General features: G+C 33.6%; 1 protein-coding gene and 1 long non-coding RNA gene across 11 annotated transcripts in view; one reads left to right on the forward strand and one right to left on the reverse strand.

Moving 5' to 3' along the window:
- The window catches only part of PRKACB (protein kinase cAMP-activated catalytic subunit beta), a 112041-nt gene extending 87984 nt beyond the window's left edge, over positions 1 to 24057 (forward strand). For all 9 annotated transcript variants that reach the window (XM_077905218.1, XM_077905209.1, XM_077905215.1 and 6 more), the window contains 5 exons: positions 1621 to 1747; positions 2635 to 2730; positions 6216 to 6338; positions 14909 to 15073; positions 20797 to 24057. In XM_077905218.1, coding sequence (XP_077761344.1) covers positions 1621 to 1747; positions 2635 to 2730; positions 6216 to 6338; positions 14909 to 15073; positions 20797 to 20922 — 637 coding nt within the window. In that variant the 3' untranslated portion in view covers positions 20923 to 24057. The remainder of the gene's footprint in view (positions 1 to 1620; positions 1748 to 2634; positions 2731 to 6215; positions 6339 to 14908; positions 15074 to 20796) is intronic.
- The window catches only part of LOC144318341 (uncharacterized), a 68366-nt gene extending 44261 nt beyond the window's left edge, over positions 1 to 24105 (reverse strand). Inside the window, exons 1-2 of one of the 2 annotated variants that reach the window (XR_013384211.1) lie at positions 19058 to 24105; positions 18712 to 18824 (exon numbers count right to left, since the gene is read on the reverse strand). This is a non-coding gene — a long non-coding RNA (uncharacterized LOC144318341). Of the gene's footprint in view, positions 1 to 18711 lie in introns of both variants that reach the window. The other variant, XR_013384210.1, reaches the window with a different exon arrangement.
- Positions 24106 to 25667: the final 1562 nt, after the last annotated feature.

Genomic DNA, 25667 nt, shown 5'->3' on the forward strand with positions numbered 1-25667 from the left:
TAATACCTCACTTAGTACTAGGTGGAAAAGCAAGTTGAGTGTAATAATTCACACTGAGACATTATCTTTTCTAATCTTTCACTCATACTACATGTACACTTGAGAGGTTACTAACTCCTATCTTAGAAACTTTGAGGCAACAACAATACTGAGTTGTTGTTGACCATGGCTTTAGTCAGAATCAAGGCAATCATTATGATTCTCTACTTAAATAGCAACTGTCTAGACTTAAAGCTGTTTCAACATTAAGTTCTCCTACAGGATATTTTGCTTTCATCTTTCAACAGTTTGATTACAGATCTATGTAATGTTCATGTTCCTCCACTCAGATGTCAGTGTATGGAAGTAAATTTAAAATGCTTATTATATCATATTTACACTGATAAATTTATATTTATTTATAAGTATAAGATGCTTGTGTTTCAAGTTAAGAATGTTTTAATGACAAGGTTGATTCTTCCAATTTCCTTTTAAAATGTACCCCCCACCACTCCTTGTCATACAGTGTATGATACAGATTTTACAGTGTTGAGGAAGGGCTGAAACTCTAAAGGAATTATAAAATATTTTCCTCTAAAAGTATTTTTCTTTACATACTCATTTATTCAACAAATATTTCCTGAGCACCTGGTATGTATCAATCTAGAACCTAGAAATTATAATGACAAGCAAAAGGAGCAGCATATATAATCTTTTCTGGAATTTCTATTTCTGGTGCTATGAGATCAAATTAATGCCAACCATCTTGAGGGAAATTCTCTTCATAGTTCATGTAATTCATTGAGGACATAAATCTGAAAGTCATCACAGTTCATCAGGCGGATTAGCAGAATTCATTGTATACACTAGAAGTTGAAATAGAAACTCAAATTTGAAAATCAGTACATCCTTTGGAATAATACTGAATGTGGCATCATCATTACACTGATCTATCAATTGATCTAATTTGTGCATACAGGAACTGTACATGTTTACACATGTTTACATTTATGTTTAGATACCTGTGTAAACATGCATAATAGAAGATTTGGAAATTCATACATGGATTTATCTATGATTTCTAGATAGGATTATGGGTGCTTTTTATTTTTCTTCAATATTTTATGATGTTTTTAAAATAATGAGACTATATCATTTTTGTAATAGGAATAGTCTGAGTGAAATGGCATTAGTCTGCAGATTAATGCAGATAAACAAGTTCTGTGTAGTGAAATGCTTTAAGCATTTGAAATTTGTGATAAAGTTAGAGTCTGTCAACAATTACAATGGCATGGTAGACAATGTAATTGACACATTTGCTTTTCAGTCATTCTCAAAGAGAGACATAATTATAAAGACATCAATATCTTCTAATATGGATAATAATAATTTAAAATAAGATGACAGTTTTAGAGTTATATTTTTCTTCAATGTATGCTGCCTCCTAAGCATATTATTAAAGTATTATTTGAAGATAATTCAGAGGTTAAAAGATAATCAGAAACTAACAGGATTCTTTACATATGTTTAAAAGAAAAAGATTTTGCTTCCAAAGTATCTCTACTAAATTTTTTACATGATCTATTAATTACCATGTGTTAACCTATTTTATAGAAAAATCAATGTTTTTTTTCTTTGTAGTGAACCCCATGCACGGTTCTATGCAGCTCAGATAGTGCTAACATTCGAGTACCTCCACTCACTAGACCTCATCTACAGAGATCTAAAACCTGAAAATCTCTTAATTGACCACCAAGGTTATATCCAGGTATGACTTGAACACATATATATAATGTATTTGAGAAAATATTAGGTAAAAGTTGTATGTATTTAACCTCAACTACCAGTATTGGTTTTTTTTTCTTTGAGCGAGACAGTTCTTCCTAATAGCTTAAATTGAGCTCATGATTCTGCCACTAATACCAAGACCAAAAATCCCATCAAGAATAGAACATGTTTATACCTCCCATAGTCTATAGTTGTGAACTGAACACAGGCTCCTACATAAAGAAATATATAGAATAGCTAAATTTGTGAGCTCTCATTTAGTGCCAGGCATTATTCCAAGTGTTTTACATGTATCATCTTTTTTAGTCCTGATAACCATATAAAGTACTGCTGTTATCCTCATCTTAAGGCTAACGGAATTAAGGCACAGCAAGTCACAGGTAGTAGAGTCAGAATTTGAACCCAGTCTGTCTCTAGAGTCAGAGACAGGGCAGCTGCCAAAGAGCCCTGGCTACCAATACTGAACTGGTGGAAGTATTTTCTTTCTACTTCTTCCATCAGTAGAGTGGGAGCATCCCTTTTTACATAGTTGATTCTCCTGTTGATTATTTTGCACTTCTGATGCTGTAATTCATGGCAGAGCAAAGGCTGAACTCAAGGAATATTTACACCACTGCTTCATTTTTGTTAAAACTATTTATTGCTATCTTTTTTTGTGTGTTTATTTCTTTGAGTCAGGGAAAAGTTCTCCAGAGTGAACCTTCCTTCACTAATAGTGGCCTGCGTGGATTAGTTTCAATTACATTGATTTAACTTTTTTTCATGGTTTTAATTTTAACCCTGATTTTTTACTTCAACTTAGGTATGATAAAGACATTTACTGTGAGATAATGATGAATGTTTGCAAGTTTTTTTTTTCTTTTATAGGTTACAGACTTTGGGTTTGCCAAAAGAGTTAAAGGCAGAACTTGGACATTATGTGGCACTCCAGAATATTTGGCTCCGGAGATAATTCTCAGCAAGGTATATTTATAATGCCATTATGTAAGAGGTAAAAATATAAGGCATGCATCACTGTGGACTTTTATAAAAATAGTTTACTGATCTAATATTACACTTTAATCTACATTATGAATTTATGTCTATTTGATTACTTAAACAATTACTTAGCATCTACCACTAATCCAGTTACCTTTCAATTTTAACTCTGAATCTAAGAGAAATAGAGTGGTAGAGCATAGGGAATATAGTGAATAATATTGTAATAACTTGGGATCCCCGGGTGGCGCAGCGGTTTGGCGCCTGCCTTTGGCCCAGGGCGCGATCCTGGAGACCCGGGATCGAATCCCACATCGGGCTCCCGGTGCATGGAGCCTGCTTCTCCCTCTGCCTGTGTCTCTGCGCCTCTCTCTCTCTCTCTGTGACTATCATAAATAAATAAAAATTTTAAAAAAATAAGCTTAAAACTTTAAAAAAAAAAAATATTGTAATAACTTTGTATTGTGGCACATGGTAACTAGATATATCATGATGACCATTTCATAATATATATAAAATGTTGAAAAAAAAATGTTGAATCACTATGTTACCCATCTGAAAGTAATATAGTATTATATGTCAACTATACTTCAAAAAAAATAATGTGAATGTTACCTCTAGATCCATATATTTTTCTTCTAATTCTACTGAGAACAACTACCATGTTTCACTGTATAAATTTAAAGCTTCCAGCATGATGGTTTGATTTACATAGATTGTGGAATAGATTACCACAATAGGTTTAATCAACATATATCATCTCATATAGATGTTATAAGGAGAAAAGAAAAAAGTCCTGTTTTGAAACCAAAAACATGGCGTTTTCATAATTATTCCCAATAACAGGAGGGTGGGCTACCTTTGCTCTGGGTTACCCCACAAGGCAAATGTAAAAATGATACGTACTAGTTCCCAATTCTTCCTCTGTTTCAACTTTACCACTTAAATAAAAGAAATGCATGCAAATGTCTTTGAATTTTAGTTTAAAACAGGAATATTATAGCAATTGAATAGTTTGTCTTTTTGAAGATAGCTCTACTTTTCAAAGCACTGAAAATGCGGCGAGAGAAATTTGTATCATGTATAAAAGGATGGTTTTGAGTCTGTTTTCCTTTCCATTGCCATCCCAATGGGGGGGAAGCTAGAAAGGAGAAATTGACAATGACTGAACACAAATATGACAAGGAAAGAAAAAGGGATAATACACATGCCTTAATATTTACAAACTGGAAAACTACCCCCTGAATAATTGAAATTTGGCTAACCTATACAAGAATAAAATAAATGATCTCATTCAACTTTCCTCTTGTTTATAATTTAAATCATCTGTAACTGTTTAGTCCTTTGTAATCTAAATTTCATTGCTGTTAACATATTTCTTCTGTGAGAACACTTAACAATGTGATGACAGAGTAAGCACCAAAACTTTAAAAGTGTGTATATGTATATATTGTAAAAGTAATAGATGTCCATTGTACAAAATTTGGAAAAGGCAGACAAATAAAAAGAAACAACCAAAAAAAACCTATCATCCTCACCATCCAGAGATAACCTTTAAAAAAAAACATTATATTTTTCTGTGCATGTTCTCATAGTTGAGATATAGTGAATGTATGGTTTGTACTCCGCGTTTTTCACTTGCATGATAACAGGCATGCAAATATCATTCTAATGGTTTATTTGCAAATGTATCAAAAAGTATTTTGCCATTTTTCTATTGCTGAATATCAGGTCATTCCTTTTTCCTTTTTTGCTATTATAATAAATAAATGCGATAAACATAAACATTTTGTTGTATAAAGATTTTTCTGCATTTTAAATTATTTTTTCAGAACACATTCCCAGAAGTAGAATTACTGAGACAAAGGGTATGAACATTTTTACGTCTCTCCATAAATAATTGCCAGAGTGCTTTCCAAAAAGATTGTAACATATTATACTTAGCAGTGTGAGAGAGGCTGTTCAGTCATACTACCCAGCATTGGATATTCTTATTTTTAAAATCATTACTAATTTAATAAGCATTAAATGATATTTCATTATTTTAAGTCTCATGTCTTTGGTTATTAGATCTTTTTAATGCTTTATAGACATTTGGTGGGTTTTGGTGTATGTCTGAATTATTAGTTCATGTCCTTGACCTATTTATCTATTGTAATTTAGTTTTTCTTACTGATTTAATTCTCTATACCTAGCATATTAAAAGTATCTGGCATAGTTTTTATAAACATTAACATAATCTGAAACATAGAAATCAAAGTTTAATAAAAGGATATGGCTCAACATCACATGCTTTCATTATAGTAAAAATATTGTAATGAGTGACATTACTAGTGAGTTGAATTCAAAGAATTAAAGCAAAATTGATGCCCATTTCTATTAGCAAATTAAAGTGCTATTCTTTTTATGCTAGTCTCCCTTTAAAAAAACATACAGGAAAAATATCTCTATATTATAGTATATTTTAGCTAATAATTTGAAAATTAAATGGTTTGTAAAACTAAAATTTTAACAAAAGTTTGGAGTGTGGGGTGTGGTGAAGGTAATTTAAGGGCAGACAAAAAGATCTGGCAAGAATGGCAAGAATCCAGTTTATTTCTCTTCATGATCAAGTTGGGTTTTTCCCCATAATCTTTTGTACCAACTGACACTGATCATAGTTAATAACAAACTTTATAAAACATGTTATTATTTTATTTTATTATAAATAGTTCTTAATTTTAGCATGTTTAGTATAAAAAAAGAAAATTAACCTTAGAATTGTACATTTTGGTTTGCAGTGTACTTTATTTCCTTTAATTAAGTCCTTAACAAAAACTCCATGAATTAGTAGTTTTTTCTGTATCTTTTAGAGATGAGGGGCAGGACAGTAGGATAGCTAAAGTAACTTAAATATTTACATTTATTAGGCTCCAAATTAAACTTGCAGCTTTCATGAAGATTCTGTGAAATGATTGGGAATGCCCATAGTATAATCATCTCCTAACGCCAACAGTATAGAGTATTTCAACTCCACTGTTTACTGCGAAGTCCAGTATCTAACATTTTGTCTAAAAACCTTTGACTTTTCTAAGGATGGTCCAGAAAACTTGATTTATAAGGTTATGGGCCTAGAATGGACTTGAAAAGGTAATTTAGTAACTCCTTTTTCATTGTTAAGCAGCAACTAAATTATTCCAATTAATTAAGGGATATTTATTGTCTATAATATTCTTCATGATTTTACGAATAAGGTTTAATAGTATTTCCTAATATCCAATTCCAATATTTGGAAATTCTCCCCGTTGTTTAATTCAAATGTGATGTGATATATTTTGTTCATTTTTTATTCTATCCTAAATAGCTAGCTGCTCAACAACTGCTCTTTAACAAATTTCATATACTTGAAGATCATTTTGAAATCATCTATTACTTTATTCTCTTCTGAGTAGATTAAGTAATAATTGATATCTTCTGCTGGTTTATCTCAGGGCTACAATAAGGCAGTGGATTGGTGGGCATTAGGAGTGTTAATCTATGAAATGGCAGCTGGCTACCCCCCATTCTTTGCAGATCAACCAATTCAAATTTATGAAAAGATTGTTTCTGGAAAGGTAAGTAATACATTTTATTATTCCTCTTTCATTCATTATTTCTATAATGAAGCGTACGCCTTATAGATTGACACCATTGATGTCATCAGAATATTACCCTAAATTGGGAAAAATACAGAAATATCCGTAGTTGCTGCCTTTGTATTTAGCATTTAAGATAACAAAATAAATATTAAATCATTGAAGTTTCTTAAGAAAAAGCAGTTTTACAAATTAGCAAAAAAAAGCAATTTTGTTTTTTATTACTCTATGAAATATAGGAACATACCCCTAATTCTCAATTTTTCTTCAAATAAGTAAAAATTGCTAGTTATTTCATGTGGGTAACTCCTTGAAGAGAAGTTTTAGAGGCTATTTTTATATGCCTTTGTCTTCTCAGGAGAGACCTGTTCAAATTATGTTAAACATCACAAAATTGGAAGTAAATATAAAATAGACAAGCCTTTATAAGATGGAAATTCATAGAAATGATATAAACAATTTTTTATGTTGATTGTGATTTTAATTGCCATTGATCTTTAGCAAGTATGGAAAAAACCTTTTTTTGAGCATGAGTAGATTCACTATGTCATAGTATTTTACATCTTGTAATTACTCCACCAATTTCTTTTGCATTTATAATCCCTAATTTTGTTTCCAAAAGTATTTTGTTTAAAACAAACCATTCACTCCTGCCAAGCATATACCTCAGATCTTTTTAAAAAATACTACAGTCAATTTTCATAGAGGTGAGCCTGATTTCTTTCTACCACAGAAAAAAAAAAAAAAAAAAGAATAGGCTTTTAAAAATTCCAGAAAGACCTTTTATACATTTTTGATAGAATTTATAAGAAAGGGTGATTTCCCATTTTTCCATTTTTCCTGTTACTACATGTGGTATGCTGTATTTGTCTTTTTCTTTTCTCTAGATCACATAGCCCCATTTAGAATATGACCAGGAAATAGAGCATCAACCTTAACATAGCATTATCCTGAGATGTAATGTAGTTGACTTTTTCATATTTTGTGACCTTCTAATGCAGAAAATTGCCTAATCAACCTAAAGAATCTTGAAGGAGATAGGGGAAACGTCTCTGTTTCTTTGTATCTTAGCCAGATTCACACTCATGTGATTCATGAACTTAAAATTTATAATATCACCTATTCAGTAGCTTCCCTAAATGTTCCTGATATAGTCATTTATCTTTTTTACTAAGATCCAAATTTAAATCATGGATGCTACATAGCTGACTATAAGAACAAGATACTAATAGAACATAGAATCCACATATAAACACAGTATTGTTCCATTTCTCACAGCACATATGTAGTCTACAGGGGTCACAAGATTTTCAATTATATTTTACTTCTTTTTTATGGGGAAAGTTTTATTTTATGGAGGTATTCACAAATTAGGGGGCTCAGTAAAGAACTTATACTTCAATGTCAAAAATAAAAAATAAATACTTCTTACAAATAACTAAGCTAGGTGTTGAAAGATTTAAGCTAAGGAAGTGCAGAAAGGTAGAATGAGCAATTAAGTATCACTGCTGTCCTTGTCACATTTGTAGATCTCTAGGCCTCAGGTTTCTTACCCTTGTAATTGTTTTTACCCAGCAGAATATTAAAGTACCTGTAAAAGAACTTTTGAGATAAACAAAGATCAAGAAAAATTAGTAGACAAGCCAGGGATTTATTTTTTAAGAAGTTGAAAACTTATTATGTAAAATTTCAAGAGAGAGTAAGAACCAAAGATGATATGAAGAATGTTGAAAGAACTAAAATGCTTTAAAATCAGTGAGAGAAGCATACAGTAGTCAACCCTTATCAGTAGTTTCAGTGACCTTCAGTCAACTACAATCGAAAGCAGGTGATCCTCCTCCTGAGGTATCACCATCAGGTCATTAGTAGTCTTCCACTATGTCACAACACCTATTTTATTTTCTTCACTTCATGTCATCACTTAGGCACCGTATCATCTCACATTATCACAAGGAGGTGAGTAGCCTACAATAAGATGGTTTGAAAGAGGGACAGAGAGAAAGAGACCACCCAGGTAACTTTTATTACAGCAGCATATTGTTATAATTGTTCTTTATTTTTAATCTCTTACTGTCCCTAATTCATAAATTAAACTTTATCCTAGGTATGTATGTATGGGAAAAAACTGTATATATAGGGCTCAGCCAAGATTAAGGATGCAGAAATTATACTAATAGTTCCAAATAACTTAATTACAGATCATTACAAAGTTCCTGAATCTTTACTACATTGCATTTATTTATACTTAACTTTATAAAAGGAATAAAACTGTCTGACAAGGATGCCATCATAATTAAATTTTACTTCCTTAGAAAAACTGCTTTATATAAAATGAATGTATCTTCATTTGTATGAATTGACCTTTATTAGCCAATCATTCTACATTGTGTAAAAATTTTTTTAACTGCTTATGAATATGTTTTTATTTTATCTAACTTTAATAGAAAAATCCAATATTAACTTAATATTTAAATCTGCATATATTCTAAAATCCTGTTTAAATCTGAGTCACCTTAACAACACCTTAGCAACATAAAATTTTATATTTTTCTTTACTTAGAAATAGGATAGGATGTTTGGTGTACTATTGTTTTTAACTAAAGGTGCCAGATTATCTCTTCCTATATTAGGTATAAAGTTTTTCATCCCTTTTCCCCTTTGTTCCTAAAGTGGAACTCATGAAAAGCAGAATATTGCCATTAAGTGATGTCCAGGATCTGTTTTATATGAGCATAAAATCATATGCACCATTCCCAATAAAACCATCTGTTTCAACACTCAAATCCAAGCTAGAATGTATCTCTACATTACAAAAGTATTATCTCTCGAGCTAGTAAATAAAAGCCAAACTGGAGACTAATATTTAAATTTTTTAATTATTCAAGTCATTAAAAATCAAATTTTGATCTTGCAAATCCTGTATTTATATTTAAAATCTTTAATGTCTGAGTGATATATCATTTAAAAATGTGTTTCAGTGAGAATTATTTTTTTCTAATTTTTTTAAAGTATGTTATTTTATACAACATTTTTATTGATTACATTTTTCTGTCCTGAAACTGTGTTATAAAGATTTTAGGTGTCAGTAACATCAAAATTAAAATGAAATATATTTAATGAAGTGATTAATTCACTGAAATACATATATTTGAAAATTAGATTCTTAAATACTTTCTGTATTACAATATTTTAATTCAGGTTGTTATTTTTAAATGCAGAGAAAGATGATCAATCAGCTTGTTAGATTCTCTCCTACACATATTTTGCCTTTAAAAAAGGAGGGGGTGGTATTTAAAATGTCAAATTATTCATGCAATATCAAGGTTCAGGTTTAGAAATGCATAGTTGACAGAAAAGTCTTATAATTTTTGCATTAAATTTGCCACATCCTAGCACTATATATATGCTGAGTTTCTGTATATAGTCTTTAAATTCCATACTTCAGTGCCATATACTCTGTGACAAGAATCAGTTATGGTTTCCACAGCAACTCTATCTGGTTGCACTACTCTTGGAAATATTAATATTGTGTTGAAAAATGATACTTGCAAATAAGGCAGTCAAGTAACAGCTGTTGTAGAAACTATAACTTTAGAGTCCTTCACTTAGATAATTTTTAAAATTCTAAGCTTCATTATATATAAAGTAAATATTATTGCACTTTTAATGAACATCAAAAATGTACAAGAAGACACTATGCAAAATATAAAGTTGTAAACATATGTATATATAGAATGATCAAAGAGGTGGTTCATTTTTTCCTCAAGGGAAATTCACATTCACATGAAAGGTAATTGATTAGCAGTCAACTTTTTGTATCATGGGTCCCCAAAACCATTCCCAGGTTAGGTGATTCACTAGGAAGACTCACAGACTTCAGCAATGATACTCAAGAAGTGAATACCTTCTATTGTAATGAGTACCTTCATTTTAAGCTACCTTATAACAAAAATCAGCAGAGAAGGCTCATGGGGCAGTCTCTAGGGGATACTAGGCACAAGCTTTCAAGAGTCTTCTCCCAGTGGAGCTAGAGGGGATGAACTTAATTCTTCCAGCAACAAATTGTTGTCTACTAGGGAAGCTCATTAGAGACTCAGAGCCCAGGGATTTTATTGAGATCACATACACACTTTCTACCTAATGCATACACCTACATCCCAAACTCACAGAGCAAAATAGATGTTCAGCATAAGCCATGTGTTTGTACAATCTAAGTACAGTGAACCACTCGTATTAAGCTATGAATTTTCTACCACAGGACTGTCCTTGAGTAGTCTAAATATCTAGTGATAGATACTGCTGTCTTCAAAGTTCCTTCTTGGACTTAAAATTCAGCTTCAGATCTTTGAAATATTATTGTAACAGAAAGATTGAAAAATTAAAAATATAGAATTAGTGCCTTGCATCAGTCATAAAAATTACATAACTTCTTTTCATACCTGAGGGATGAAGTATACTTTCATCATTTTCTAGATGAGGTAAATGAGACTCAGAAAGGTGGAAGAGTTTGCCCTAAAGCATAGAGTATGTATGTGACTGGAGTTGGAATTAAACTCAGGTATTCTTTCTATGGAAGCGATAAGCTGGTAGAATTTTTGAGATGGTTAACAATGTTCAGTTTCATTTAGTTTAACTCCTTTACCCCATATGTAGGTAAATCAAGATCTAATTGCCCAAAGATAAAAGGTAGTTTGTGGCAAACCAGAAACAGAATCTAATTCAGTGGTTCATTATTTGTTTCCTTGGCTTCAGTAACTCTTTACAATCTTAGTTTTATTCCTGCATTATTGATCTTCCCTTGTCAGCCTCCTTGCCTTGGTCCTCTTCTCTTCTCTGCACTTTCTCCATTGGTAGTTTCATCCATTTTCATGACTTTACATGCAAACTGACAATTTCCAAATTCACTTTTTCAGTCTATACCTGACTCTTGGGTTGCAAACTTTGTAGCCAACTTCCTACCTGACATCTCCATTCAGGTATCTAATAAATATCTTAAACTGTACCTGTTCCTCCCATTGCTCCTTCCATCTCAGTTGATGACAATACCATCTTTTACATTACTCAGTTCAAGACACCCTGAAGTCTTCACTCCATATCTAATGCATAGGAAAACCATTTTGGCCCTATTTTGTGAATATACACAGAATTCAGCTACTTCTTATCACCTTCACTGATACTGCTGTCTTCTTGAGTCACTAGAGTGGTTCTTTAAAAATGTTAAATTAGACCCTGTTACTTCTTCCAGAACCTTGCAATGATTCATTTTCTTTTTTTAATTTTTTAATTTTTTAAAAGAGTTTTGTTTTTTTATTCATGAGAGACACAGAGAGGCAGAGACCTAGGCAGAGGGAGGAGAAACAGGCTCCATGCAAGACCCAGGATCATGCCCTGAGCTAAAGGCAGACACTCAACCTAAACCACCCAGGCATCCCCCCCTCCCCATTTTTTTTCAGAGTAAAAATCAAAGACCTTACAATGCAAGACTGTGAGGTATGATAGGGTGACATTTTTAAAGGATCACTCTTTTTGCTAAATTACTATCTATCATTTCTCTTCCTCACTAGAATGTAAACTCTGAAGGTAGGACTCTGTCTTATTTTGTATACTACTCTATCCCAAGCACAGAGTGGGTGTCATGAAGTGGACACTCACTGTCAGAGATACTGACTCATTGGTCTCCTGTGTATGTTTTAAATTATCACAGACTATTTTGATACACAGTATATGTCAAAAGCTCATTCTGTATGTCTATACCTAACTGTAGAAATTGATTTATTCGTAAGAATATATCATTAGGAAACTCAGAAGTAACTTGGTCCCTAAAGGTTATTAAAGAATCCTAAACAGGAAATACTAGAGGGAAAAGACCAAATAAACACTCTAGGAAGTATATACTGTGCAAACACCTCTTTCATGTTAAATAATGTCAGTTTCCAATAATCTTATCTCTCAGATCTAATGGCTTAATGGGTCTAGACTTTTTCTTTTCCATGTCTGGCTTTTTTTCAGCTACTTTCACATTGTTTGCCCAGTAATGGACTGGCAGAAAGATGTAGGAATCGGGAGGATTAAGTTATTTTCCCAAGAAAGAAACTGAGTTGGTAGTCTCACTGGAGCTTGGGCTTCTTATCTTAAAATGAAGGTTTGGACTAAATTAAACTAAAACCCCCTTTTTTCCAATATGATAGAATTCTAATTTCAATTTCTACAGCAGTTATAAATAATAATAGTAATACTCTTCTTAATATAATTTTGAAGTAAAAGTCATTCTTCCCATTATAGAAGCCTTTGGTGTTTCCAAGTTAATATACCATAAATAAAAGTAAAAGTCTTGCATCTGAAACATAATTGTATTTAAGTCAATTTCTGGTTTTTGCTAATTTCAGTTTGATGAATCAACATGGCTCTTTGGAAAGTCAAATCAACAAAGAAACTATGTTTCTGATTACATTTCAGAATAGTCATAGAAAAAATAACTTTCACCATGATTCTCATGATTTCTCCTTCAGTATACTCATAGGATCTGATAGATTCTTGTCACTAACGTGCTTATTAAGCAAGTGTGGGCTACCTATCAGAATCTCTGGGGAAGAAGAGGGTGTGGTGTGGAGGTGAGGAGGATAGGTCTATCATCTGGTAAGGTTTTCAAATGACTCTGATGTCTACCGTCACAACCCCCCGACTACAGCTCCCCATTTGAGAATTACTGTTGGAAAGATTACAAAGATAAACACACATATTAACTAATCCAACACCAACACCTTATCTGCATTCCAAAATAAAGAACTACTCTATTTAGGTGTATATATTCTTTAGGCATTAAACCGCACATTACCTGAATTCAAAAGATAATTTATATGTGGTACATTATTGTCTACTGTTCTGAACATCATGAAGGGGAAAATAACTGGCACATTACATTGAACAGTTCATGCAGACTCTATTCTAAACAAAGATAGCTCTATTTCAAATAAGTTACTTCTTTGGAATCTAAGCAAAGTTGGAATATAACCACTGTATAAATAAATCATGTTATTTTTAGACAATATGCCTTTTGAATACCACATATTCTCTAGTTTCTAGTCCAACTAGGATAAATGAGGAAGTGTGCATCAGTATTTTTAAGATGAAAATCTCAGTCGTTTGGAAGTGTCCTGACAATAACTATTTTCAGGTTATTGAATCATAAAAACAGTACAGAATAATTAAGAGTGTATACTCTGAAGTCAGAGTACCTGGTTTGGAATTACAGCTCTATCACTTTATTAGCTCTGTAATCTTAGGTGAATCACTTAATCTGTGTAAGTTTTGGTGGTATCACCTGTAAAATGGAAATCAGAATCATGCTTACCTTAATGTTAAATTTTGGTTTTTATGAGCCAGTATGCATAAACTTCAGCACAGTGTCTAACTTCTAATAAGCCATTGTGTCGATAAAACTTTACTTTTACCAGTAAAAATTAAAAAGTGTAGCAATTCACATATTTTTTTAGGAATATAAACTCTCTTATAACCTGTGATAATATAGACTTTGCAAAAATGAGGATTTTAGTTGCTAATTTATATGCGTTGACCCCAAATCTTTCAATTAGTCTTTGGTTGTTGGACACAAACATTAGTTTTCCTTTAATCTGATGAGGATTCTAGTTTATTTACATTCAAATTTTTTTCTAGCAGAAAAAAAAAAAAAAACTTCAACTAAGCCCGGGAATCACCATTTTTATGCCTCAGCTCTCCCAGTTGATTCTGATGAAAGTGGGTCCTAGAGAAGCATTTATTTACAGAATAGCCTAAGTAGTAGTCAGATTATAGTTATAAATCTGGCTTTGCTATGGACTCTAACTAGCTTTGCATGCTCATGATTTAACTTCTACTTTGACAATATGAGAATCCAAACATATTAACACCATGTTAAGCATTTTGAAAGTCAGAATAGAAGTTAAAGAGCTCTATACATTTGAAGACAGTGTAATCAAGAACAAAATTCATGAGCCTAGGAATCATGACTAGATTTTTAGTCCCAGCTCTGCCACTTTATAGTCTAATGATTGGGTAAGTTATACAATGCCTCTGAATCCTAGTTTTCTCCCATCTCTGGGGTATAGTTTATACCTTATTCACCAACTATGTCATAGCTCCTTGCTATATATCCAGCATTAGAGCAGTGTAGTACATAGTAGGTCTCTTTAACTAATTGTTAACTACATGAACTACATTATTTGAAATTATGTAATAAATTCTGGGAATAAAAACACAAAAGTGGCACAGTACCCTCCCCCCAGAAGCTCATGGTCTGGGGGAAACAGATATACACAAATATTATAGCATACCTAAATAAAGATCAACTGAGGTAATGTCATAACACACAATAGGAGTTTATAAGGTGATGGTGGCACTTGTAGAGAATCACATTAAGAATACAAGGTGCTCAGAAGTGAATCTGTTCACCGCTCAAATTAGCATTTTCTTCAGAGGTTTGTGCTCTGTTTGAAGTTGAGGCCATAATAACCATTGGAATGTATGTTTGGCCACCTGGTGTGTTGGTACAGGTCCGGTTCCCATCGCACTTCAGTTCAGATCTCAAGGACCTTCTAAGGAACCTGCTGCAGGTGGATTTGACAAAGCGGTTTGGAAACCTGAAGAATGGTGTGAGTGATATAAAAACTCACAAGTGGTTTGCCACAACAGATTGGATTGCTATTTACCAGAGGAAGGTGAGCCATTTCTTTAAAAGCTTTTAAAAATTGGTATTTAAATTCTATGTAATAGAGATATTTTCAACTTGATACATGATTTTATTTTATTTTTTTACCTTTGAATTAATCCTACACAGAACTTAAGGGACCTTTCCAGCCCCAACAAAAATGAGTTTTCTCCTTGATAAAAGAGAAAGCATATTCTGTTTTGACCATCAATCTGAAATGTTTTCAGTGTCAAATTTTTCCTACTCATGCCTCTGATTCTTCACAATATCATGGTAATTATACAGTAGACAATGTCACAAGGGTTTGCATTTTAAAACTAATGTGAAGCCACATTAGAAAGACAACATATAAACAAATATATTCTCCCACCCAGAATTTGCACAAGCTAATTTAATAACTTTAATAGCTAGATTCATAAGATTATTTTTCAGTCTTTTATCACTTCACCTTTGTAAAAATTGAGACATTTAAGAAAAGATTTTGCTGTGCTGAATTACCTTTATTTCTCTTTGCTTCTTAAATGCCCAGTTAAAGATAATTTGTATTTATAAAGTGTTTACATCTTGAATATTTAATTTTTTTCTATAAAACCAAAACTTCTAATATTTCAGAGACTTGCCATATTTAATGATGCTGTGCAGCCACATGAGTGAATTTCCTTAGGAAAAAAATGTAAATGCTGTAATTGAATATTAATAGCACAGTCTTCCTAGTTTTTATCTTTTAGAAAAGATTATAAAAACAAAGCATTAAAAGAATTTACTAATGCAGCAAAGAGCAACACAGTCTGAGTGCAGTAGTCTCTACATCTCATAAGACGGGTTCTGAAACTCCCTAGCCATTAAATCATGAAACAGCCCTTAGCATCATTACCTCAGCTGGATATGTTGTATAGCCAACAGCATCCCTTTAGTGCTTTTTGATCTAACTTCTTTTTTGTTGTTGTTTCATAATTAGCCAATTATCCTCTCAGCATTTGTTGAATGAATAATCCTTATTTGGTCCCTTATTTGAAATTCCACCTTTACCAATGGTAAATTAATATACTTAAGTCTGTTTCTGAACTTTATTTTTATGAATTCCTTTTGTCTATTCTTGTACTATACACTACACCATTTTATATAACTTTATGGTATTTCATTTTTAAATTTTCAAAATATTTGTATATTTAATATGGAATTCTTAGAAAAGAATACAAAATTCCATTTTCTACAGTTTTGTTGTACAAAAATAAAATTTGCTATCTCAGCCATTTGTAAGTTCAGTGGTATTAAGTGCATTCATACTGTTGTGTCACCATCACCACCATCCATCTCCAGAACTCTTTGATCTTGCAAACTAAAACTCTGTACCCATTAAACAATATTATTGATCTTTCCAAATATTTATATTGTATTTGGGTTCTTAAATTGGGATAACGTATTAATTAGAAGAGAATCAAAATCTTGAAAATTCCTCATAATGAACATATTATATTTCTATATTTATTCAAATATTTTCTGTCATTCAGTAAAGTCTTAGCCCTGCGCAGTACAAGCCCAGTTTCTTTCTTAAAGAACCAAAATCTCTACTTCAGTATGAATGGGCCTTATGGAACCTAATTTAACATAATAATTAAAAATTCTTAAAAAAATAAGTTATTCTGGGCACCCCGGGTGGCTCAGCGGTTTAGCGCCGCCTTCAGCCCAGGGCGTGATCCTGGAGACCCAGGATCGAGTCCCACGTCGGGCTCCCTGCATGGAGCTTGCTTCTCCCTCTGCCTGTATCTCTGCCTCTCTCTCTCTCTGTCTCTCCTGAATAAATAAATAAAATCTTTTAAAAATAACAAAAAATAAAGTTATTCTTTAAATTTATATTTTGATTGCTGTTACAAATGTGTTTGCTTTCCCATTATAGAACATAAGAGGAAACATAAATTCTATGTTTGTGTTACAACTAGCCACCTTACTAAATTCTGTTGCTGATTTCCATATGTTTTTCAGTGATTTCCTTGCATTTTATTGATAAATAATTATAGTGGGCAGAGGTATCATTTACCTCATCCTTTTCAATATTTACATCTTTTATTTCCATTTTGCTCTATTGTATATGCTAGAATGTCTAAAATAATATTTTTAAAGAATAGGGACTGTTCAGCTGTATTCTTCTGTTTTGAATGGGAATGCCTTTCATGTTTTAGCTTCAAATATGAAGTTAGCTATTTGTCTTGGATAAATATTCTTGGTCAAATTAAGAAAATAACCACAAAAAATATCAAAAAAAAAAAAAAAAAAAACCTTGATTCCTAGTACATTGTGCTTTATCTTCTTTGACATATTAGCATGATGAATTATATTAGAAATATCTTCACATTCCTGAACACCATTTAATCGTGGGGTATTACTGTAATACCTGGAAAATACTACTTAAAATATGCAAAATCAAATTGCTAAAATTTTATTTAGGGTTTTTGCCTCCATAGTCCTAACTTTTATTTACCTGCAGTTTTTGTTTTACCTGCAGTTTTTGTTTTTCTAGAGTTGAGATTATGTGGATTCATTAAATGAATGAATGAATTCATTAAAGGAGTTTGGAAATTTTCTATGTCTTTCTATTCTTTGGGAAACTTAAGGAAATAAGAATTAACTTCTACTTATTACTTAGAAATTTAACAAACTAATTTTTCTTTGGATATTGATCTCTAAGTTTTTATCTCTTCAGTCAATTCAGAAATTTTTCTTTCTTTTTTTTTTTTAAAGATTTTATTTATTCATGAGAGACACAGAGAGAGAGAGAGAGTCAGAGACACAGGCAGAGGGAGAAGCAGGCTCCATACAGGGAGTCCGATGTGGGACTCGATCCCGGGAATCCAGAATCATGCCCTGGGCCGAAGGCAGGCGCTTAACCGCTGAGCCACCCAGGGATCCCCAAATTTTTATTTTCTTATAAAATCATCCATATCCCCCTGTAGTTGTGTGTTTACATTATCTTTATTGTTATTTTTGTGTTAATTAATGCTATATTTAGATACAGTTATTAGATTTGCTTGAGGTTTGTTCATTTTATTAATATCTTAAGACGATACATTTTAATCTTTTCATATTTAGATTTAGAAATAAAAATTTCTTCTACTCGCATTTATTAATCTACCTATATTATGTATTGTATTTTTACAATTATTTTTGTTTTAAGATTTTATTTATTAGGGGATCCTTGGGTGGCTCAGCGGTTTAGCACCTGCCTTTGGCCCAGGGTGCGATCCTGGAGTCCTGGGATCGAGTCCCACATCGGGCTCCTGGCATGGAGCCTCCTTCTCCCTCCTCCTGTGTCTCTGCCTCTCTCTCTCTCTCTCTCTCTCTATCATAAATAAAAATAAATAAATAAATGAATAAATAAATAAATAAATAAATAAGACCTTTTTATTTTAAAAAATAAAAAGGTCTTATTTATTAGAGAGAGAGTGTGTGATAGAGCACAAGCGGGGAAGGGGGAGAGGGAGAAGTATTTCCCCTCAGAGCATGGAGCCTGACACTAGGATCAAGAACTGAGCCAAAGGCAGATGCTTAACTGACTGAGCCACCCAGCCACCCTACAATTATTCTTAAAGTGGGATAAAATTGAACTGCTATTGCTCAGAGTTCATGTACCTTTCAGAGGGCTTTACTTACCTTAGGTAGCAACAGCTTATTTGCCAAGAGGTAGCACTCTATAGCAAGCAGGTTGTAGTATTGGACAGATTGGTCAACAGTAAATCTTGACTATCAAATGCACTTGGAGATCCCTGGATAATTTACAAATAGAAATAATTCAGTACTTCAGTGTAGCCATTTGTTTTAACATTGTCTCAATTATAATTATGCACAGCAAGACAAAAATGATAGTTTGAATGGTTTTTATAGTCTTTGTTATTCTCTGACCAAGTGCCCACGAACAATGAAATAACCCAAGATATCTAGCAGAGACGCAGAACAAAAGAATGAGGCCTGGATAACTCATACTGAATAATCATTTTACATGTAGAGATGATCCCAATAGGTGTGATCCTAAATTGCTGCCTGGCTAGATGTGAGGCAACTCCCTGCATAGCTGATTCTTCTGCATGGTGCAGAACAGCAGTCCCCAGAGCATGCACGCAAGGCAACCAGCTGGCAAACAAAAAAGATGATATTAGACTTCCCATTCCTACTTTCTTTTTACCTTGTTCTTTTTAAATGTCTTGTTTGTGTATATATCTTATACTACCATAGTTAGTACACATATATTGGTGATATATATATACTCAGATATGCTTTACTAAAAGGCATATAAATAAAAAAAAACTTTGGAGATTACTGGTTTAGATATTAAAAAGAGCTCTCTATCGTAAGCCTGGGTGGCTCAGTTGGTTGAGCGTCTGACTCTTGGTTTCAGCTCAGGTTGTGATCTGAGAATCAAGCCCCATGTTGGGCTCTGCGGTCAGCATGGAGTCTGATTGAGATTATCTCCCTCTCCCTCTGCTTGTTCTCTCTCTCTCTCTCTCTTAAATAAACAAAATCTTAAAAAAAAAAAAAAGGAACTGATAAAGGAAAATCTGGAGTTCTGTAACCTGAAATGCCAGCCATTTTAATGCCAATAGTTAATTATCCTAGAAATCTCTTAAGTATTGTACCTTTCCTTGAATAAAAATGTTGAGATTAATAGCAAATCTACTGTTTGCTGCTTTTTCTAATGCTGTTATCATTTAGAGACCTAAAGGTATTCAAAGATGCTACCATATAGTCATAGTGGGAATTTATTTTCCTTAGTGCTTAGAAACTCCCAGGCATTCACTTTTCTTGTTATTCCAATATGTGTGTTTTCTGCCCCCCACACCACCATACAATAACAGTATCTACCTGGAGATAGCACCAGACCCCACAGGTTGAGGGCTCTGTCCTATAAAAGTACCCCACAACCACTTTTTTTTAAACATTTACTTACTTGAGAGAGCGTGATTTGTTAGAGAGTGAGCAAGCAAGCGAGCTAGCACAACCTGGGGGAAGTGCAGAGGGAGAAGAAGGCTCTCTGCTGAGCAGGGAACCAGTGTGGGGCTCGATCCCAGGACTCCAGGATCATGACCTGAGCCAAAGGCAGACACTTAACCAACTGATCCCCCCAAGGCACCCATGCCCACCACCACTTCAGACATTAATCACAAGTCTGGTCACCTGTGCTTCTAAGAGGCTGTAGATCAGAGGTTCCCACAAACCCCTCCTAGGTTTTAATTACTTTGCTACATCGGCTCACAGAACTTAGAAACTTTACTTACTATTACCAGCTTATTATGAAAGAATGTAATTCAGGAACAGCCAGGTGGAAGAGACACATAGTTTGTGCATGTGGAAGGGGGCTCAAAGCTTCCTGCTCTCTTCAAGCACATCACTCTCCCCAAATCCCCACTTATTCACCAACCTGGAAGCGCTTTGAACTCCATCCTTTTGAAGTTTTATGGCTCATTATGTAGGCATGATGGTTTCAATCACTGGTCATTGGCAACTGAACTCAGTCTCTAGCCCCTCTCCCCTCCTGGAGCTGGGGGGTAAACTTTGTTTTGAATATATAACCAGCGCCTTCCTTAGGCAAGCTACGGGCTCTCCGCAAGTCCCCTCATTAACATAACACTTAGGAAACCCACAAGTTGAAAGAGCGCTATGCTGGGGACTAAGACCGAGACCAAATCTATTTTTGCTATTGTAATTCATAATATCACACTTATTTTTCCTTCTCAATTACAGGTGGAAGCACCATTCATACCAAAGTTCAGAGGCTCTGGAGATACCAGCAACTTTGATGACTATGAAGAAGAAGATATCCGCGTCTCTATAACAGAAAAATGTGCAAAAGAATTTTGTGAATTCTAAAGCTGAGCGACAAGATGACATCAGAGCTCACACTCAGTTTTTGCGCTCCGTTGAGAGATACGGTGGGGCTGAGACCATCCTTGTTGAAGCAGTTACCTAGTTCTGTCATTCCAGCGACTGAGTGAGGTCTTTATTGCCATCCGTGTGTGCGCTCTGCATCTACCTGTGTAACAAGGCACCGCTAAGCAAAGCATTGTCTGTGCCATAACACACACCTAGACACCTTTCTGCTTCCCTTTGGTTTGTCTTTCTCCCCTCCTACATCCATTTCTTCCTTTTTCATTTTCATTGGTTTTTCTCCATACAGTGCTCCATTTTATTTTGTTGGCGTTTCAGATGGGCAGTGTTACGGCTCTGTGATATTTGAAAGGAAGGATAAGTGTTGCCTTTGGTAGTTCTTGCCATTCTTTTTGTTGTTCAATGGCTTAAGGATATACTTCCAATAATTATTTTTACTTAGAGTAGCTCAGACTCCGTTTTGCCAAAACTTCTGACACTTTTGGAAGATAGAATGTCTTATCAACAAGGCAATTTATACAAAACAAATAATTGTTTGTAGAATTCACTGTTTTGGCAGAACATTTGGATAGACTAACATGGAGTAGCTAGACCCAGCAGTTTGGATTCCTAGAGATCAGATGCTCTATTTCCCCCCACCACCTTTTGTATCATCTTCCCCTTGAGTAATTAAGTGACCACCTGTGCAGTGTGACAGATGTGTCTCACTCACAGGAAAAACTAATGCTATATGGATCATCACTTGGTACCAGCATTTCTGTAGGTATTAGAGCTCTAAGATTTCTAAACCTTCACTCCTCCATAAGGGTTTTAGCCAGTATTTTAACAGAATGTGACTGATAAAGAAAGGGACAATTTTTTAAGTTTCTCAAATAGTCCTCATTGTAAACTTTTTAAAGGAAAAGAAATGAACTATGAAGAACATTAATGCAGACAAATACTTTACTGAGTCAAACAAATGGCTTGTTACTTGTAAACAGTATGGAGACGCTCTTATTTATAGGAGGTTTTTGTTTGTTTTGCTTTGTTTTGTCACAGTGAAGAACAAAAGGAATTGTTGCCAGGTTATTCTGGTGTACTATATTTGTCAGCCTGAGGTGGAGGCCCTTTTGAAGCTTCGGCTTTCATCCTATGCCTCATCAGTAAGGAAAAGGGACAAAGTTTTTAAAACTGCCACAATTGTATTTTAATTTTGAGGTGTGACATTTTTAGACATGTCAGAATTCCGAGCCTCTTTTCTCTCAGTAAATAAAATGTATGATCATGCAGATACAATTTTAGTATTTGGGTTTAATTTTTTTTTTATAATTCTTTGCCAACAACTTCGCTGTCATTTGGAAATTTCAAGCACTTTTGCACATTTAGTTCAATGTTCGTTGAGAATCCATGGCTTAACTCAGTTTTTTAAATATTTTTTTCTTTGCTTTTAAGGTTTTCCCATCTTGTTTTTTCTCCATGTGTCAGTGACCTATCTTAAAACACACCAAAAGAGTCGAAAATAAACTGTGTTCATTTTTTATGATCAATTTACATGCACATAAGTTGTTTTTAATCAAACCAATCTTAATGTACATAAGCCTTCTATTTGCTTCATTATTGGTGCAGGTCACTGACTCTACTTCTTTTCCTCTGTACCACACCCTTGTAAAACCTTTGAAGACATTGAAAAAAGAAGCCTGTCTGGGATGTTCCCTGCATCAATCTGTATATCTTTTGGTTGTCAAGTGTTTCTGCATGGTTATGTCATTTAAAAGCTGATGATGATTTCAGTTGGTCCACCTATATTTAAGATGTGCAAGAAAAATATGAAATACTTTGCTGTATCAAGTTTTATGTGACAAAAATATATCGTCATGTTAATAAATTTAAAATATCATTTGTATAAAATATTTTAATTAGTTTTTGGCTCAAGAACATGCTGATCATTGTATTCTATATGTATGCTACAGATTCTATGGTAGCTTTATTGTATATTATTGTAAAATTATTTTAATAAATCATGGGGATGACAATTTGATTACATTTTAGTTTTCAGCAATTAAAAAGATTTCTGTAAGTTCTAAAAAAGATGTCTTCAGTAAAATTACTGCTGCCCTGTACAACTTGCTGTAGAATCTGCCTAGATAGATGACCTGAAGGAGTACTTTGGTTTTGAGGGCTATTTCTCCATTTAAAGGACATGAGTAAGCTTTCAGATATGTCAAGGGAGTCTATTTCCAACCAATCAAGTACACTGAATTAGAGTATCTTAAAGTTATATAAAACTCGCAGTTTCAGCCACAATTTAGCCAAGAACAAGATAAAAACTTGAATAACAAATAAGTGGAATGAATCAGTGTTTAACCTCAGATTACATTATTTGAAACAGAAGAAATTACATTTTTCCTCAGTAAATAATAAGGAGATGGCATTGCAGAGGAAGGACCCCCTGATTCAAGGTCAAGATGTCTGGGTCTTGGGCTGTTCTGTCACAGTCAGCATGACCTTGGCCTCAGCTCTACAAAATGAGTTCCATTAGGCAGTTTTTTAAGGTCTTTTCTAATTTTCACATGTCATGACAAGATTCTTTTTGACAGTTTGAAGGGATAATGTGCTTTGAAGTGAGTTTTGGTAAGGTGATATTTTTGGGCATCTTTCTTCTTATCTCTTACAGTGTTCTTACAATTTTTTGAATATCATGAGGACCTCATGTCTGTTTTGATTCCTTCCTCCTTCACTGATGCTAAATAATCCAATTGATATCAAACTGTCAACCTACCAAAAAAGATATTGTGGCTTGTGGGTATTGCTGTCTTGTTTTTGATATGTTCTTGTATTGACTGCCCATTGGCCTGAAAATACTCATCATAAGCCTAAAAAAAAAAAAATCATTTTTCTTTCCCACCAACTGTTTTATCTGCTTGTTGTAAGAATCAAATGAAATAATGTATGTGAAAGCACCTTGTAAACTGTAACCTATCAATGTAAAATGTTAAGGTGTGTTGTTATTTCATTAATTACTTCTTCTTTGTTTAGAATGGAATTTCCTATGCACTACTGTAGCTAGGAAATGCTGAAAACAACTGTGTTTTTTAATTAATCATAACAGCAAAATTAAAGTATCTTCAAAGGATAAAAGTGTATTGAGTCTTGTATTCTATTTGGTGCCCTCATCTCCTGATTTCTTTTTTGTGGATACTACAGATGCTTACAGATTCCAGTTTTTATGTATTTGGGTTGGTCTTTAATAGTGGGAACAGAGTAATAGGGGAGAAACATCCACCAATCAAGTCCAACCAGATGTATATTAAGAAACTACTAGATTCCATAATTTCTAAAAAGCGTTTCTACTTCTTTCTCATGCTATTAGTCCAAATAACTCTTAACAGAATGTTAAAAATGTTCATATTTAAATGATTGACACTGCAGGAGACCTCATCCTTATATTGGAACAATAAACTATGAACTTTACTGTCTTTTTTCAGAAGTGTTGTTGAGTTCACAGTACCTCTTCTGATTTCAGCCAGGTTGATTAGTGTGTGTTTCTATAGTCATCCTTGACCTCAAGAAATAATGTTTTAGCTAGTTATTTTAACAGGTTACCATTTCCTATTGTTACTGCAAATATTCATAAATATTGATATACTTTATAACACCTTGTTTACTATTTTTATACCAGTGCTTGCTCTATTTTATCAATGTCAGGGCTTAAAGACAATATGCCAGTTTTCTCATTTCCTTAAACAACTAATTACAAAAGTCTAGGCATATCTTTATTCCAAATCATCATTTAAATTTTATCTTATGCACAAATACTGGATATGAAGTTAAATAAATACTTTCATTTTAGCTTTCTTGAACATTTTCTATATGCCTATTTAATGTAAGCCTTTGCTCTGATAAGGCCTGAATTGTGTTTCTTCACAATGTTGAAGTCTTGACTCCCCTTCCCCCAATAGCTCAGAATATGACTACATTTGAAGGTAAGACCTTTAATTAGAGTAAAATGAGGTTATGTGGATGGGCCCTAACCTGATAACTGGTGAATTTATAAGAAGAGATTCAGACATAGAGAATACAGGCCCAGAAAAGACCATGTGAAAATTTAAGAGGAAGATGGCCATCTACTAGCCAAGGAGAGAGGATTCAAAAAAAGCCAACCCTGCTAACACCTTGATCTTGGATTTCTAGGCCCTAGAACTGTGGGAAAATAAATTTCTATTGTTTCAGCTGCCCGCTCTGTGGTACTCTGTTAACGGCTCTCCTAACAAACTAGTTAGTACACCCACCAAGGGTACTCCTGTGTCTACACCATATTCCCCTGGTGAAGGGCTTGATTCGATCTCCCTTCAAGTGGCCCAAATTGAAATAACCTACCATAAGCAAAAACCAAGCAGACAAAATATGTCAGTGTGGTCACAAACCTCAGTGCACCGGCTGTCTTCTTTCTATTTTTTGGAATATAAGCAGGAAACAAAACAGTAGCTACTTTGCATAAGGGAAATCATGGAGAGCTGAAACCAATTCTCCAGGTCAGACTTAATCTTGCTATCAAGCTATCTTGAAGCTCTGCTAATACAACCTAAAATCGAGCAAATCATTAGAGTCCCTGCCATCTCCTAAAGGTGATGTTAATGAAATGGCCAAGAGGAAAATGGGAATGGGGATAAAGTGTTGGTGAAGAAACCACAGTTGGTGTGTCATCTGATTATCCACTAGTAGTAATGATCACAGGAAATGATTACCTC

The sequence above is a fragment of the Canis aureus genome, chromosome 8 (assembly GCF_053574225.1).
Source record: "Canis aureus isolate CA01 chromosome 8, VMU_Caureus_v.1.0, whole genome shotgun sequence".
Classification (NCBI taxonomy): Eukaryota; Metazoa; Chordata; class Mammalia; order Carnivora; family Canidae; genus Canis; species Canis aureus.